At 46.0% G+C, this 17,957-nt stretch overlaps 1 protein-coding gene across 13 annotated transcripts in view; it reads left to right on the top strand.

The window, feature by feature from the left end:
* Positions 1-17,957, top strand: part of LOC126272805 (protein grainyhead) — a 290,734-nt gene that overhangs the window by 174,902 nt on the left and 97,875 nt on the right. For all 13 annotated transcript variants that reach the window (XM_049975984.1, XM_049975980.1, XM_049975991.1 and 10 more), the window contains exon 5: positions 261-423. In XM_049975984.1, coding sequence (XP_049831941.1) covers positions 261-423 — 163 coding nt within the window. The remainder of the gene's footprint in view (positions 1-260; positions 424-17,957) is intronic.

The following is a 17,957-nucleotide window of genomic DNA, read 5'->3' as shown; positions in this document are numbered from 1 at the left end:
ACGGTGTGCAGACCACATGCCCCACCATTTCCACATCCAATGACTCCTATCCACTAAGGATGACATGGCGGTCGGTCGGCTCCATTGCGCATCCCGAGGCCTGTTCGGACAGGATTTCGTCTGTGTGTTCAGTTACTAATTGTGTCTGAAGTAGAGTGTGTATAAACCTTTTTTTTCCATAATTATAGATTTGATTATCTGTACTCAGTACGAGGCCTGTTGGTTTACCTGCACAATGACTGTGATGTTCTGACACGCAGATTCTCCCCGTGCGGCTTCAAGTACCACCTGGAGACGCCGATATCGACGAGCCAGAGACGGGAGGACGACCGCATAAGTTACATCAACAAGGGCCAGTTCTACGGCATCACGCTCGAGTACATTCCGGACCCCGACAAGCCGCTCAAAAGTCAGACTGTTAAGGTGAGTGAGTTCTGCTTTTTGTCTCCTCCTTCAGCCCCTGCTGCATGGCCAAATTACTGGCACCAGCCTACTTCTGCCAGCATACGCACTCTGTCATCGGGTGTTCTTGCAGTCCACATAGAAAGAGACATGCTCCTAAATGAAATACATAGAGGCTAATTGTTTTCGCACTCAAATCTTTTAAAGTGTCGAAGGCTCATTTCTGACAAGAAAATGTCTAAATGGGCTTTTTTTTTTGTTAATGGACAGCACGCTGATGACAAGACGATCAGTCCTATGTCACGAGCATAAAAATCTAAAGTGTTCGTTGTTCATATCCAAAATGATACAACAAACTTGGAATAATCATCATCTTGACCTTATTATGGTCACATTGTTTGTGTACAAGACATGGTGTACATGAACTACGCTAAACTTTTCTTCTTGCATGTGATAACATATATTTCAAGAATAGGGGGGAGATGGGGAGAAAATTGACTCATCCTTTGGACGTGGATTTCGATCGAGGGTGTGGCTTCGTGTTTGTCAGACACACAAAGCCTTTATAGAGGTGAGAGGGATGAGCAGTTGCAGATATTATTCCAGGATACAAATGTGATTTGGTTGTTCAGACCACTAAGACTTACAAATTAGTTTATATTATTCTTACGTTACCGAAAAGGTTTCGGATTCATTCGTTTTCGTACCTTCGCTGGCATACACAAACAATTATAGTGACACTAAATCAGAAGAGTTAAATAAATTCAAACTGTAGATTTTGTGGTGAGTTTAAAATACAAAAATGGCATTAAAGTCAACTGTGCTACAAAATAACATTTTTGTCAATCAGGTAAAAGAAACATTGCGCTTACTTGGAAAACTGTTGCATTCCAAATAATGAAATTCATGATTCTCGGACACAGTGCAAACTAATATCGAATTACAAGTCATTGCGTCTGGCGAGTTTTGTATGCGCCAGATAATACATGGTCAGCGCAGTTCGGCAAAACAATTGCTCAACAGCAGCGTATACCTGGACATTAAAGCAGACTGGTCCAAACGTTTAATTACTTCCCCCAAGTCCATTCCGTTCTACATGAGCGAGCGATAACTGTCTGTGCATTTTTTATCGATAGAAATTTACGCAGGAAATTGCGCCGTACTTGTGACGATCTGCGAGAAGCGCAGAAGCTGAATTAAAAAAAAAAAAAAAAAAAAAAAAAAAAAAAAAAAAAAAAAAAGGAAAACGAGGGGCAAGAAATAAACGGTCCTGTCCAATGCGGGGTATGACGCAACAGGAAATTAAATGCAATTACTTATAATTGTCGCGGGCGCGGCAGTAGACGGATGGGATGGAGCCAGACCTGGCGACGATCCAAGGACCTCGCTGGACTCACCGTGAGTGGGCGGAGAGGGACGTGGAAAAAGAAAGGGGGAGTGAGACGAGACACGGGGAACGAGAGAGAATTTCCCCAACGGGTGAAAGGAGCCTCGGCCATAAACGGCTCGCGCATGCGCATTGGGCGGTACCCATTCAGAACAGCGCGTCTATAATTGACGCCTTTCTCGGCTGGCCATGTGGCGGCGCACACACACACACACACACACACACACACACACACACACACACAAAAGGATCGCCGTGAAACGCGCGTACGAGTACGCAGGCGCAGTAGAATCAATTACGGCGGGCCGCCGGATCAGCAATCTCAGTCGCGCCTGCATTTTCTCACGATTGCTTATTACTTATGTAAAACAGCACTCAGCCGCCCGCGGGAGATTTCTATAATTTCGATCTTGATGCTCGCCGGGGAACGCAACGCTGCGGTGAGTAAAGGCGGGGGCGAAGCGGGGAGGTGGAGCCCGGGCTCGCGGACAATGTTATCTTTCGCGAGGAGTGCGCCGCCGGTCGGGTGGGGTAATTGATTGGTCGCGCGGCGTTTCCAGCGTCGTATCTGGCCACCTTATCAGGCTCCGGTCCGAGGAGCTAGCTGGGCGTGCTTCGTGCGGCTCTGCGAGTGCTCTGCCTACTCTGCTCGTCTCCCGAACGTCGGAGCTTTGTCCGTCACATTGCAAGAGAAGGGAACCCGAAAATACAGCCTCTGGCGTACGAAGCCCCATCTGCTAATTACTGTTCCGACCCGATGTCTGTTCTTAGCAATGTCGTAGGCTGTTCCTTGACAGTAACTCATCATTCTTTCGTACAATGTTACATGTCTCGATTATAGAGTACCTGAACTCGCTCGTTAATACAACTTAAGGTCGATTCACATTTGTCGGAATGAAATATCAAAACATTCCACAATGCACTTCAAACAAATGACGGTTGTTGTAGACTGGGGGGGGGGGGGGGGGGGGAGGGAGACGAGGATGAGTGTAAAGGTTCCGTATGGACTATTTTACGGACACGAGACTCGCGATGAAGCAGCTGGCACATATACGTGAATAACTGGGGCGATTGGAATGGAAAGGAAACTGGATGGGAAGGAGATAGGAAGGAAATAATGATTACCAGATGCTAAGGATACTGCGCCAATGTAATGACAAGAACTGAAAATTTTTGCCGGGCCGAGACTCGAACCCGGAATCTCCGCTTCTTTAGAACGGTTGTGTTAACAATCGCGGATTGTTGATTCCCGTAGGAGTTCGGATGCTGATTGTGCACCCGCACTGAAACTATTTCATCAAAAACAGCCGTCACATTTCCTCCCTGTCTCTTTCCCCTTCCATTTCCTTTCCATTCTTTGAACCCCAGTTATTCATGTAACTTGGATATTCCTCCAATGAGTGCTCTTTCACAAGAAAGGCTGGATATCTGAAAGCGAAAAAATGATTTGTGTTTCACAATACCCGCCCAAAGAAAAAAAATAACTGAATAGTCTTTTTAACAGTACCAAAGCTAACTTTACTGACCAGCCCGGATAGCCGGGAGCAATAGCGCACTGCATCCGGGATTCGGAGAGGCGCATCGGTTTGGCGTCGATTAACGACGGGGACTGGTGTGTCGACTGGCCTGGAAGTGATATTTAGGCGGTTTTCCGCATCCGAATTGGTGAATATCGGGCGGATACCCACGTCCCGCCATTGTCACACGGTTCGCGAACATTTAGAAAAAATTCGCACGTGGATAACACTATACGCACACAGTTAGAGTACATAAATTCCGTCCTTGGGTGGAAATGGAGGAGATTAATATTGCCAAATCCAATAATTAACATGTGGACCCCGTGACGATACGGGATAAAGGCCAGGAAAAAGAAAGAACAGTAGCTTTATTAGTGGAAAGAAGTACCGATGTTTTTCGTGAGATTTGCTACTAAAAAAGAAAAAGAGCACGATATGTAAGGCAAAAAAGAACCTCTTTGGTTAGGGTGAAACGACATTATGGGCACGAACACAAAAAGCAGGTTGTCCATAGTGTGTGATAATACTATAGCTCCTTGGTCATGATACAAAGCCATTTCATGTCGTGCGGTGCATGGTTCGAGCAGAGAAACAGGATCAGAAAAGTCCAAGATTGCCCCCTTCGCCTACGAAAGCTGAGGAATAAGTTATTATTCTGGTAGGTGCAACGCCACTTTAGTTTCCGGGACAACGGAGTGTCCTGTTCCGATTGCCTTGAACGTCGTTGAAACAGCTCCAAACTGGTACGTAGTAGCTAATCAAAAATACGAGAAAACAAACATACGTAGCTGTCACCATAAAAATGTTTGAGCTTGTTGTTAGTTCCATTGACACCACACCCGCTCAGCACTATCTCCGGCTAGAGGAGAAAAAGCGCTCGTAAAATAATTGCCGTGTACTCGCTGCTACTCTCTACGTATCATTGGTCGTTAGGCTGATAACGCGCTGACGTGTACAGGAAAGAACTCTGAACCTGTAATTAGGAGAACTGCAAAGCCCGTCTGTTCGCCTATAACAGCACTACCATCGGTCACCTAATCGCGGACTTAATGCGTGCACTTAGCACTAACTGTTTCGCGGCCGCGAGAACATTTTAGCGTACATTGCAAGTGCTCCCTTTGTACTATCTATGTATTTTGTTCATTCTCGTTGAGTTCGGCACTGTTTCTGGTATCACACAGATACGATATTTTTTTGTTGTTTGTGTCTTTATCTATAACACTTTTCTTAAGTTAATAATTAGTGACGTGATGATACACGATAACGGGTAACCACTTCGTATTCTTGCGTAAGGCACTAATTGCGCTCCAATTCACGAACAATCACTTAGTAGGTAAAGCTGTGGGCGGATCGAGTTTTTCATAGCGAAGTATTTAGAGCGTGAAATGGTGAAAGTTTGCGCAGCTCTGTCTGCAGCGTGTGATTGACAGCACGAGATTGTTAGAGCCTTCTGACCCTCAAATTGACAATCCATATTTCTTGAAGTGACGTAGCGCCTAGTTGTAAAAGTAGGAGTTTTGATTTATTTTCCAGTGGTATTTCGTTCTCCTCTCGCTGTCCAGCTTTCGAGTAATTCAAATTTCACTACCCGACTTGGAATTTCTCGCCTTGCTGCAGATTTGTATTTTCAAATAAATTTGGCTTGTTATTCCGAGCAAGTGTATGACGGAACACAGCTGCCAAGACATGAAATTCCTAAATGGGTTGGTTTCACCCAGTGAAGACAACTCTTTACCAACTTACCCTACTGCTAGACGTATTATTATACTCCGTGCTTTACCCAAATCGATTTCGACAGATGAGAAACAAAACAAAAAAACGTGAATGAATATCTCTATTACAGTAGGTACAACAAGAATCGATGAAAACTACTCGCCTTTGTCCGGAGTCTTCAGATTTTTAAACCTGTCAAGGATATGCGATTCCGAAAATATATTGCCTGCTTATCTTCAGTGACGAGGCATTTGTAATGTTAGTAAGTCGGTCATACTTCGAGCAAGCGACTACTTTCTCGAAAGCAACGGCCTGTATTGGGTGTGTCAGCCTGATCATCGTTGCCTTCTGGTTTCGCCAACCACCACTAAATCCCAGCAGCCGGCTACCTCACTATCGAGCACTGCCTATCCCGTGCTATCCGTCTCGGAGCGAAACGCACAAAAAGGCGGCAGTTAAAATTTCACCGAAGTGCCCGCGCTCCCGGCAGTATATCACGGTCCCTCCCCCCCTCCTTCCCTCCCCCAATTTCTTAGCCGCTGCGCCGCGGACGGCTGACCTTTCTCGCTACGTTTCCCACTGCATCATAAACGCCAGAGAGCTCTCTGCCTGAAAGAGTGATAAATTCTACAAGTTATTTCATGTCCCTTGCTCAAGAAATTTGCCCATTTGTTCACATTTTCCATCCATATTTTTTTGTCTCCTAGGTGCAGATGTCAGCGTAATATATTTTCGAGTTTTTCGTGCTTTTAGCAAAAAGCTGGCTATTGAAACACTAAAATAGGTATGAAGCTGCGAGCTCGAGTAACAGATGGCCGAGGTTTTCATAGGAACCGCAACGGAGGCGTATTTCGAGCCGCGACACAGACTGTGCCATTGCTTCGAACTCCTACAGTGCATCATGTGGCGAATATTTCAGTTACCGCTTTGAAAACCCCGCTTTAGCTTTTCGCGCCGTAGTTGATAGTTACTCGCTTGAGATTTAGCACCGTTACTTGCCAACAGTAGTAAATCACACATCTGTCTCCGTCCGCAAGCACACATAAATCAGTGTGTGTGTCTGCTGCTCGTGATCTACTGGTTAGCGTTGCTGTCTGTAGATCACGGAGCCCAGATTCGATTCTCGGTCGGGGCGGGGATTTTCTTCGCCAGGGATCTGGGTGTTTGTGTTGTCCTCATCATTTCATCCTCAATGGAGAAAAAGGCGTGGCTGGTCATGGAAGGATTGGGACTTTGTACGGACGCTTATAACCGCGCAATTGAGCGCCCCACAAACAAAATAACATCGCTGTTACATAAGAGTGTTGGTTGTCGGTACATGTGAGGGTACTTCAAAAAGGAAGGTACACATTCTTATGAGAGAACAATATTTTTTACTGAATGCTTCTTTACACTTCATAGTGGCGCAGATACACGACTCCATCTTTCAACATAATCACCAGGTCTCTGCAAACGACGATCGGAACGCTCTACCATTCAATTATTCAAAAACAGTCTTAATCGCATTTATTATTACTATACCGCCAACCGGTTTCAACCCGACGTAGGGGTCATCTTCTGGGCGTTTATACCACTGGTCGACTGATGGTGGTGTAACTCCTGCATACATAACGGCAGGAAACTATTGATAGTTTCCAGCCGTTATTTACACAGGAGTGACACCACCAGCAGTCGACCAATGGTGTAAACGCCCAGAAGATGACCCTTACGTCGGGTTGAAGCCAGTTGGCGGTATAATAATAATAAATGCGATTACGACTGTTTTTGAGTAATTGGTTAATCATACTAATAGCTGCTTCATCTCCACAACCATGTTGTCCAAAGCTCTTCCATTCGTTCACCCTCGGCTATAGAAATCCGCTGCTTGGTCACAGAGCCATTCAGGAACTGGTGTGCGCTGAAGACACTCATCGTCGAAAATAATGAAATGATCGTGTGGCGTTTTTGGCCGACGGCATCCATCTGGTATCGTTCGGCCTCCTATCACAAGTCGTGTTGCTTGTCGATGATGATGAAATGACGATGACAACACATCCAGTGCGACAGCGGATAAAATCTCTGACCCGCCCGGGAACAGAACCGAGGTCCCCCGCATGGGGTTCAGCTGTGCTCATCACTTTTTTCCTTTTCAGTTACGGAGGCGTACATCGTTGGAAAAGGTCTGTCGCTGCTGCGAATCGGTTACTCGATTATGTGAACATTGTCGTGTCGTCTGTTGTGAATGTCAGTGGCCTTCCTTCCTTATCAGCATCGCCCACTTTTTTGCATCCTTGGGGAAATTATTGTTGGCATCATTTCATTACGCATGCACGCGACATTGCATTAGATCCATGTACTTCTAGAATTTTAGAATTTCACTGTGAATCTGTGACATTTTATGCACAAGAAGCGAATTGGCCAGCGGACTTCAAGCTTGGACTACGTTTGCAGTTGCCGCGCCATTTCAGTTTGCACACTATGATGCACGTGTTGTCAGTACCGCAGCAGAATCCTGGAACATGTACTACTCCTGACAAAGTGCCACTATTGTTGCGCAGTGGCCTTCGCGCGAGACTACATGAAGTCCCTACGAATATGGAATCAGTCTTCATAATTAATTCTCCACAAATACATCTCTCAGTTTTGAGAGACTCGAAATTTCGTATCACCAATTCTGTTAGAACTGACATTCTTAATCCGATATCACTGAACGCTCTGAATGCTTGTGTAGTGTTCACAGCAGAGATCCAACACTGATAAAGAGGACAGCTTGAAAACATAGTAACGTGCATATCGTGTGGAGCTATTGCAATGTCTCTGCAAACTCTCCAACTACTTGCCGAACGAGGAGCCGAAGTGTTTAAGACGCTGTACCCGCATTCGTGGAACGAAGTGCAAAATCCCATACGGCCATTTAGATTAAATGTAACCTTACACGATTAAAGTGAATTGTTGGGTGATTTCTTTGAAAAGGACACCGACAATTCTTTCCTATTCGGTACTGTGCTGCATCTCCAATAAACCGTCGCCGCATTTGTTTTCGTACGCCAAATCGTCGTCGCTTATATTTTTGTAGGCCAGCAGATCTCAATCTTATCGTCTTCAAAACAAGAGCGATAGATACCGCTTTAGCGCAATGAAAGTAGCGTAGACGTGATCTACCAAGGTAGTAAGCTATGATATACTTCATACGAGAATAAATGGGCGAAATAACGTAATTAATTGTGGTTAACTCGAATACAGTGCGCACTTTGAAAAAAGTTGATCATAAAATGAATGCTCATGACCAAACAGCCTGTAGCAAACAGGTACCCAGGTAAATGAATATGCATAAAGTAGCCCTTAGTCAGCCAGAGCTGATACAAAAGAGGGCGAATGTAAAGTTGTGGTGGTGTCCTACGGAATGAGAAATGCGTCGCTGTCGACCTAGCTGATGCAAAATATTTCTCCCTCTAAATACTAAACGACGACTCATAGAGTGACGTAAGAGTATGTAGCGCCCCGCGACCGTGAGTGGGTCAGTCGCGGAACCCACGTCAGTAGACCCTGGGGGGGGGGGGGGAGGGGGGCGAAGGGGGTAGGTACTTCACCGCGCGCTTGACTCTGCCGAGTGCCTTCTTCCGCATTCTCGCCCAGCACGCCCGCCTATTAGCATTTAATTGGTCGGTGGAATGCTGCACATCAGATTTCGCACACAGAAAAGGTACGCTTGTTACCGCGTGTCGCTGCCTCATGACTTCAGTACCGTCTCCTGAATTCATCCAGTGAGTAGCGAAGAAAATAGATCGTGCTTCCCCCTCCCACTGTGAGGTTTGTTAATGACTGATTACTGGCGTTAGCAGCTGGAAAAGGTAGTCCGCTATCCCGGTCGCAGTGCACAGGCGCTTGCATCCACGACGTGTGTCGAATGTTCGATCATTGCATCAGCTTCATACACGTTGGCAAACGTGTGTTATTGGCAATGGGTCTATAGATTCCATCTTACGCTTTATTTTCTGTCTCTTCAGTCATTCTTGGCCGGCCGCTGTGATCGAGCGGTTCTAGGCACTTCAGTCCGGCGCCGTGCGGCTACTACGGTCACAGGTTCGAATCTTGCCTCGGCCATGGATGCGTGTGATGTCCTCTAGATCCATCTTCAGATCTGAAACGGCAATGGTACTAATTTACTATTTCAGAAATGCAAACCTTTTTCATCCTATCCGATCAACATCAAATGTACCAGAACGTACCTGCAACCCGTCCGCACCCCGCACTGCCCCATCACTTTGCGTCCAGACCCGTTGCTCGGCAACAGTTTAAGTAGTTCTAAGTGCAAGGGGACTGATGACCCGAGAAGTTAAGTCCCATAGTGCTCAGAGCCACTTGAAACAACCCATGTCAGGACACATTGCAACGAGGTTTGGAATTTAGTCGTCGAGAACACTGACGAGAAGACTGGCGGTCAGGAACGTTACACCACCACTGGTCCTCCCCTCACTGCCAGGAACAGAACCGGCTTATCTTCGAGCCATGTGGCACCGTATCGTGCATTAGCGACCTCGGCAGTACGTTTTTCTTTGTTTCTTGTGCACATTACTCTGGTCAGCAGTTTACAAGTGCGACCCATCATAGTATTTTCTTTATGATACCGTTGGTCGAAATTTTTAATGACAACTTTCATGCTGTATGCCTTACGATATTCAGGCATTCTATCACAGCGCCTTGGTTGACAGTTTACTGAGAGCAGAGCAATGTTGCGATAGTCGCCTAGTGGGGCTTAATGGTCGAGTTCAAGTGTTTCAAATGGACGCCACTTCGTCGACTTGTATGATCCTACTTATCCAAAGGGGGCTTACACTTTAACGTAGAATCCGCAGTACGTGCGGTCTCTAGTAACTGTTCAGAGCGTTAAGAGGTGGAGGCTAGGTTAAGGGCAGGTTGAAAATTTCCATGGTCCGACCGAGATTCAATGCCGCGATCTCTCTGATTCCGAGCACACCTTTTAGACCAGACCACCAGACTCGGGTTGCCCAATAGGATGCAGCGATAAATGCTGACCTGCGAAGCGAATAACAGGATGTTGCACTGGCTTGAGAAGAAGGCCCACTCGCTAGTTCAGGCGAACTGGTGCAGCAGTGCTGGCACACGGACGGTGCTTTGCCCTCGCGGCGTCCGGCGTTCGGTGACCGCGCGCTCCGCTATTACGGCTGCGGTTTTAATTTCCGGGCAGAAATTGCGGGAGGCCGGCCTCTGCCGAGCGCCGACTCTGCTCATCAGCGCACCGGTGCCCTCACTTAGCACTCGTTAAGCGCTCTGCTTTGCGTAATGTCTGTGCTGTGCTTACCGCCTCAACCGGCGACTCCGCGCTGCCCCATCACTTTGCGTCCAGCATCCGTTGCTCGGCAACAGTTCTGAAAAAAAAAAAAAAGCTATACAGCCTGAAGGGTAGAGTGCTGTGTAGAGATTATATAAACCTACAGAAGAAGTACCACTCGTCGGCCACAGGGAAGAGTTCACTAAGAAGCAAAGGCTTTGTGTTGCTCCTCTGAATCCTTTATGTGATTGCAATGGTGTCTGTTCTTTCGGACATGTGAGGGAAGCCGAGATAGTCCGTGGAGTTGCAATAACGCTGTGTCCCGAAAGGTGCAGTGGTTCACGAACCTGCCTAGTAAGCAGAAGGTCCCGGGTTCGTGTCCCGGTCCGTTAAACATTTTCACTGGTCGCCGATGATTCCGCCTAACGTCCTGCTGCAGCTGACGGCAGTGATCCCCCTCAATTTACATACAATCCTCTTAAGACCTTGCTCATCCCTTTTTTCCTGCTGTGCAACGTATGTGTCCTTTAGCTGCCTTTCTCAAACAGTTGGAGTCCACGAACTCCACATCCCGGTCGTCAAGGCCCAAGGGATGGATACCGGCCGCCGTGTCATGCTCTGCCTTGCGTCCTCGTATGGGTCGGTATGGAGGGGTATGTGGTCAGCACACCGCTGGCCCGTTCGTTGTTGCAGACAGTACTGACCGTGGAGCCGCTACTATTGGCTCAAGCAGGTCGTCAGATTGCCTCATGAGCCTGCGTGCGTTCCGTACCATTCCTGCTACCAAGGTATAATCCTTGGCACTATCGGGAATCGAACTTGTGTCCTCCATATAGCAGCCATCTTCACTGACCCCTCAGCTATGGAGGCGGACTAATTATAGGAAAAACATGTGGAAAATGAGTGACGCAGAGAGGGATGCTGCTTTGACGGCATGAGTATTTCTTCACTTTTTAATTATCAAAGAAGCTTTTCCCCTCATAATGCTATTTGTGACTTCCTACAATACATCACGATCCTAGAAAATACTATGGCTGTCACCGGGAATCGAACTCACAACTTCTCTGTCAATGATCAACAACACAAGCCCGCAGACATAGAAGACGTCGACGACGATGACGAAGTTGATGGTGATGTTGGTGAATATTTATTTGTTAGGAAATGTGCTAATAACCCGAAACCTCAGTTTCAGGAAAATAAAGTACTGTGGGGGGGGGGGGGGGGGGCGGTAAGCTGTAGAACATTTTGAATTTTGTTTGTCAATGTAATTATTACGATGTTTCGCGAAGTTAACGTAGGTAACACACTAGAGTAGCCAATTCTTTCATGAAAATACGCATTTCACGGTGGGAAACTATATTAAAGATTCCTAAGCTATGAAGGCAGCTCTTCCAAACCTTCAAAGTTCAACATGTCTTCTGGAGACAGAGATGTGTGCCTGTTTCGAAGGGTCGCTGCGTTTACCGATAAAATACGATATTGTCTCTATTTTTTATGTAAGTACGTGTGTGTGTGGCAAAAAACAGTTTTCATGACACCTAGAGAGACAGCACACTGACAGAAAACATGAAACTTTCCGTTTCCGTGAACGCTTCTCACCGTGTCCTATCACTTCGGTACTTTTCATCCACCACAACATACTTCTTCAGTAGCTCAAACAACTCCTCGGATATCGCGCATTATTTGCATTTCTGTGAACGACGCTACATATGCCTTGCTCGTATTAATCGCTTTGATTTACTTCTGCACCCAAAGTCCCAACTTAGTTGAAATGTTGCCGAACTGAGACCTCCAGCCGCCGCTAGCAGAAATGTTATTTTCTTGTATATCATTTCTCGCACGGCGTCAAGAAATCCTGCCGTGCAATAATTTGCTTGAGCCCACCACACAGCAAGCAAGCACTTCGCACGTAATACTCACGACTACCATATCTCTGTAAGCTACACCGTCATATTTCTCTACGTAACCGTGTGCAATACCTCGCATACAGTTATGGCTAAAGTTAACCGAAAGCGGCAAGTAGCAAGCTGTTCTCACGTCAGTAAGAGATTTGTTTTATTCCTGCAGTTTCTCGGATATTTACGTGTGTAGCTTCACACCATTGCATTCATTCCTGTCTTCCGTTCCTAGCGCGCAGGAGTCTCCACTCTCTGCACGTGTGAATAAAGTAAGTTATAATCTTTGCGCAATGTAGCTTCACGACCAGTTATCTGCCGCTGAAGATATTGCTATTACCGGGAGGCTTTGTCAGAACTTCTGCGGTCTTGCATCAACTGAGTTAGCAACTGACTGAGTTGTCCACCGTCATTGCCCGTTATGAATCGTGGGACTGCATCTCCCAAGAAACTGCAGGCTGCAGTGCATTCTTTCTCCGCTGATTTGATCATTTCATCTATATGTGCAATCTAATCTATTCATCCTGGTGGTCCACTGTCACCCTACCGCCAACCACAAAAAAACACTGTCCATAGAATTAAATTTCGCAGCTCTTGCGCAAGATAAACCTTTCCATGATAACGCTTTCCTAATCGAATCCTCTACCAACTGGCTTAGTGCTTTGTTTGCACTACAGGCTGTGACGACGACTTTAACATACAGGTATCTGATGTATCTCCTCCACTGACACTGACCAACGTAGGGATATGACTTTTTTTTAATTTAGTGGACTTCGATACATGCCCGTATAGCTATCTCGACACTTGAAATATGATTCTACAGTTTGTTTCGTTTTCACAGTGGAGAACGTATACCGGTTTAAGTGGTACACTGGTACGAAGCTACACAGGCTTAACAAAGGACAGTTTGGGACATAAAATAAACTTAACATCCACAGTGTACTGAAACAAATAAGCAATATGAGAATGTAACAGAAGATACACAGAGATATTTATGTTATATAAATCCTACTGGTTACACAATAAAAAATGATAAGACCGTTGGTATACATTTTGGATCTTCACATTTCAAGCCATATCAATAACTATGTATCCAAATTAACAATAAAATGCTCTTTTGTACGTCCTGTAAGAAATGTTTTAAAAGCTGCGGATACAAAATACCTTGTAGATAGAACACGAGATCAGTATAATGACCAGATTTGGGTATCACAGCCACATGTAAAAATACACCAGTCTTCAGACACATACATGTAGGAGGAACATAGTGACATACATGTATAGGCTGAGCCTTCCAAATCCAGATGAGTAGCACTTGCGAATATCGTCAGTTAATTGTGCTTTGGCCTTCCCCTGGCATTCTAATTATGAAGACCATTAGATTAGCAGCGCATGGAGCTGTATCTGGATGTTGGCACTGTTAACTAACTCTTCCAGTATTTCGTGTATTTCTGTATAAGAGGATGCTGTCAAGGTTTGGCGCCTGCTTGGGACCAGCTCACCAAGCGCCCGAAGATTTCATGTAAGGAAATTTATGTGATGCGTGTTCCGAAGACGTTGTAGTTAGATATGGTTCCGATCTTCTTCCTTCCTGCAAAAACAGAGGAGTGGCGCTTTGGTTGAGCCGAAAGAGGTGTCTGTCCTACTTCCAATTATAAATTTTAGCCGCGATATGTCCTGAAGGTCCTCGCTGTTTATATTTTATTATACCATGGTACTATTGGAATCGGGGGATGAACTAGTGCAGATCAGTCGCTTTCGATTTTAGACTTCCTCGACCACTCCTCCTGAGTGAGTATCATATCGGTGAGAGGGAGTTGATCATATTTAATAGCTCTATGTAGAGATGCTTGCTTTGCTAAGACATCTACGCATTCATTTCCAGGTATCCGAGAGTGGCCTTTCATCCATACCATCACCATAGTTCCGCTGCAGCTATTGGTACAACTGTTATGCTTATTTGTAATAAGTTGTAGGGCTGGCATGCCATCAGAGATTATTACTATTGTGTGTGCTGTTGTCGTCTGTACAAACTGCAGGGCTTCCAGAATTGCAATTAGAACAGCAGTCGTAGTCGTGTTGTGTGGATCCAGCTAATATAAGCCTTGTCGTTAGCTTTGGGGTACCCAATAGGCAGTGCCAATGTCGTCATTTGACTTGGATCCATTCGTAGTGCAGTGATTAAACGACTGTCCAGCTAATACAGATTTAGGTTCACCGCGTTTTCAATAAAATTTCTGGCTGGTCCTGACAGTAACGCCACGGTCGATTTCCTTCCAAATCCTTGCGCAACTGAGCTACTGGCTCTCTAATAATCACCAAATCGACGAGACACTCAGTTTTAAATGTCCGTCACATTTCAGTTTTTAAAGAGTGTGACGTGCTCCAGGCCTTCACCACTAGCCTTGTAATCGCGTAATCTATGATACTTTTCTTTGCGACACTATCTAGTGTTCATCGACATTTAAAAAAAAGTCACTGCGTGGAATACCAAGTCGAAATACAGTTTCAGCGTTCTGCATTTTCCTCACCATCCTCCCGTGACGATACTGTCCGGTGGACAAAAGCATCGTCAGCGGACAATGTTATAGCGTTGTTGACCGTATCCGATTAATCAATTACGTTCCTTTCGCGTGCACTCTTTATTTTATACGTTAAGCTGCTATACAATGTAAGGAATTTCAGATTATGCTGATTAGTAACGAGATGTGTCTCGTTCAATTTTCGTTTGGCGCTAGTTAAATCTGCAGGCTGTTGCACAGTAGCGACAGGAAACCTCATACTTTGTAGATACTTTGGAGGTTTGAAAAACCATACCTGTGTGTTTCGTGTTGCAATGGTTAACGAACTGGATGCATATTCTAAAGGAGCTAAATTCGACTCACCTTCCAGCTACACAATCATCTGATTTTCGTGGTTCTCCTCGACAACCTCTGGCGAATGCCACTATTACTTCTTTTGAAAAAGGCTCGCCCGACATCAGACCAATCCTTGTCCAGTAGGATGTTAGGCCACCTTCTAATGACCTCGTGTTCGAACTGACTTTAAATCTAGTCTCGTCTCTCTCTCTCTCTCTGTCTCTCTCTCTCTCTCCGTCCAACTTCCCTCCCTCCCTCCCTCCATGTTGCACTGTTGGTGTCGGTAAACTACGTCATTTCTGACATAACTGTCACCACGAAGAACGTGTCTTACGTCTACGCTGGAAGCTGTTCCCCATTAATGCAGAATAACGAGGAAAACGAAGGGACGTGGAGTGACGGACTGCAGCGGAGTCCCATTGCCTTCCTCGGGATAACTGCCGCCCACGAGCGCTCGTATGACATGAAGACGGGGATCCGGCGCCGCCGTCGTCCGGCAGCAGCGGAGGGGCCGGGTAATGAAATGACAACGGCGCAATTACGGGCTCAGGGATGGCGCGACAGCCGTGGCCAATGCGTGATGGAGGGTCGCCGGCCGCCGCTTTTATAGCGCGTAAACACCGCCATAACGCCGGCGCTGCCCAAACACCGCCGCTATCTAAATTGCCCATCGCCATCGGCGCTCCGTGTCGTCTGCGTGCGACTGTCTCGCGCGCTGTCCGGCACTGCCTGCCGTCGTGGCTTCGAACTCCCGAATGTGCAATTTTGCGACGACCTTTAACTCGAAAGAACCAGGAAGGTTACGTTCGAAGTTTCAGCAGACGATTCGTTGTTCCCACCGTATAAGGAGCTAGATGACGTCACTGCGCCAATCTCGCACGAGCGCGCACAATGCCTGTCTACGATGGTCCCGCACGGAGGTCGTGGCTTCGATTCTCACCTTGTGCAGTTTCGCAACAGTCCTTAGTTCATCTCACAACAAATTAGACGCCACACGTACCCCTCTATCAGTACTATTATTCTGCAGAGTAAATACGTGTAGTTTTCCCAAATCATAAGACTGAAGCTTCCTAGAAGACTAAACCTGTGTGCCAGATCGGAATTGAACCCAGAACCTTGCCATTCGGAGGCAATGCTCTTACCTCCTGACCTACTCATGCGTGACTAATGATCCGCTCTCACAGGTTTACTTCCGTCACATCCTCTTTCCTATCTTCCATACTTGATTTGTCCTACATACCCTACAAGACTAGGACTCCTGGAGTAAAGGATATTGCGGACTAATGGCTTAGTCACAGCCTAGGGCATTGTTCCTAGAATGGATCTTGGGAATCTCTGCAGTGCCAGACGCATTTAGCCTGAGACGTCTTTGACTGCGATGCTATCACATATGAATGGTCCAGGCACTACTAAGCATGGTCCACATGGGATAAAACTCGAGTGTCTGGAAGATTAACACCATCCTCTTCGTCAGCAGATGGTTGTCTGCCGGCAGCGACGTCTTCTTCTTTTACAGTTGTGTTCAAAGTTGTCACTGGCTGGGAGACGTCGCTTACAATTCTATTGGCGATGACGTTAGCTGGAGGGCAGAGATCGCGTGCGCAAATGCAGGAAATTGGATATGTGGTATATGAGCTGCCTCCTCCGCCGGTCGACAGTTGAAGGGTGGAAAGGGTACGGATATCAGCCCCAGAATCACCTATTCCATTAAGAAATATGATTTTTGTTTGTATCTCTTTGAAGACGCCCGTCTAAAGTGCTCGTTTCCAGGCAGCACGCAGATTATAAACCCCGTCTCTCTTAAAACTGTAGAGCTCATGTGAGTTTCTACCAGTTCTTTTATTACGGTATCTCAGAAGAGGATCTTCGTTTCTTCAGAGTTTATCTTTGCCCTATCGTAAGGCTGTGTACCGCTGTCGCTGATTTCCCAAGACCTCTATACTTGATTTGCCGTCTATGTTCAAGGCAGCGCTCGGCTACAGTGCGGATTTTCCGCCCAACGTAACTTTCACCTCAGTCAGTCATCTACTGACGAAGGGGATGGCGTGAAAGCTCGTGTTTTAGCTCGGATTAAGTTTAAACATTGTCGAGGTAGTTGCCTTTACCACTCTTACCTGCCTCAGGGCTGAGCTAAGCTTTGACAATGGACGCACAGATGGTCATAATTTTTCCTGCTATCGGGGACAACAGGAATGCACTCACTGACAAAAATTATCACTGCCAAATCAGATTGAGAGAATACGCCCTTTTAGTACAGCATTGATGGATTTGAATCATAAATTATGGGGAAACACGGAAAAAAAGAGAATCGAGGTGTCTGGGATGTGGTACCATAGAAGGATGTTGAAAATAGGTAGACCGATAAGAAATAAGGCGATTCACCGCACAATCACCCAGGAGAGGTACCTGTGGAACGCATTGACGAGAAGAAGAGAATGGTAAAGCATGCGTTCAGACACCAGAGGACAACTTCCATGGTACTTGAGGGAGCCATAGAAGGTAAAAACTATATGGGAATACAGAGATCGCAATATATCCAGACAGTATATATAATAATTTTTTCATAATTGGGGCCACAGTCATAATATATTTCTTTAAAGTCAGTACTACCATTAGACAGCCTAATGGCGGTGTTGACTTTAAAGAAATGTGGACATAGTGTTTCACTTCTACTCTGAAATGAAGAGATTGGCACACGGGGGGGAATTCGTGGAGGGCCACATCAAAGCAGCCAGCAGAATGACGTAATTTTTTTTATTATTTTTCGCGGAGAACAGAGGTTTTTCTTAGTATTTTAAAATAAACATAAACAGCCTCAACGCAAGATTTTTGTGGTTACCGGTTTCGATCGTTGCTGACCATCTTCAGACATGACGCACAGATTGTCATAATTTTTCCTGCGATCGGGGACAA

This window comes from Schistocerca gregaria, chromosome 5, assembly GCF_023897955.1.
Source record: "Schistocerca gregaria isolate iqSchGreg1 chromosome 5, iqSchGreg1.2, whole genome shotgun sequence".
NCBI classification, from domain to species: domain Eukaryota; kingdom Metazoa; phylum Arthropoda; class Insecta; order Orthoptera; family Acrididae; genus Schistocerca; species Schistocerca gregaria.
This window is presented reverse-complemented; position numbering and strand designations above follow the sequence as displayed.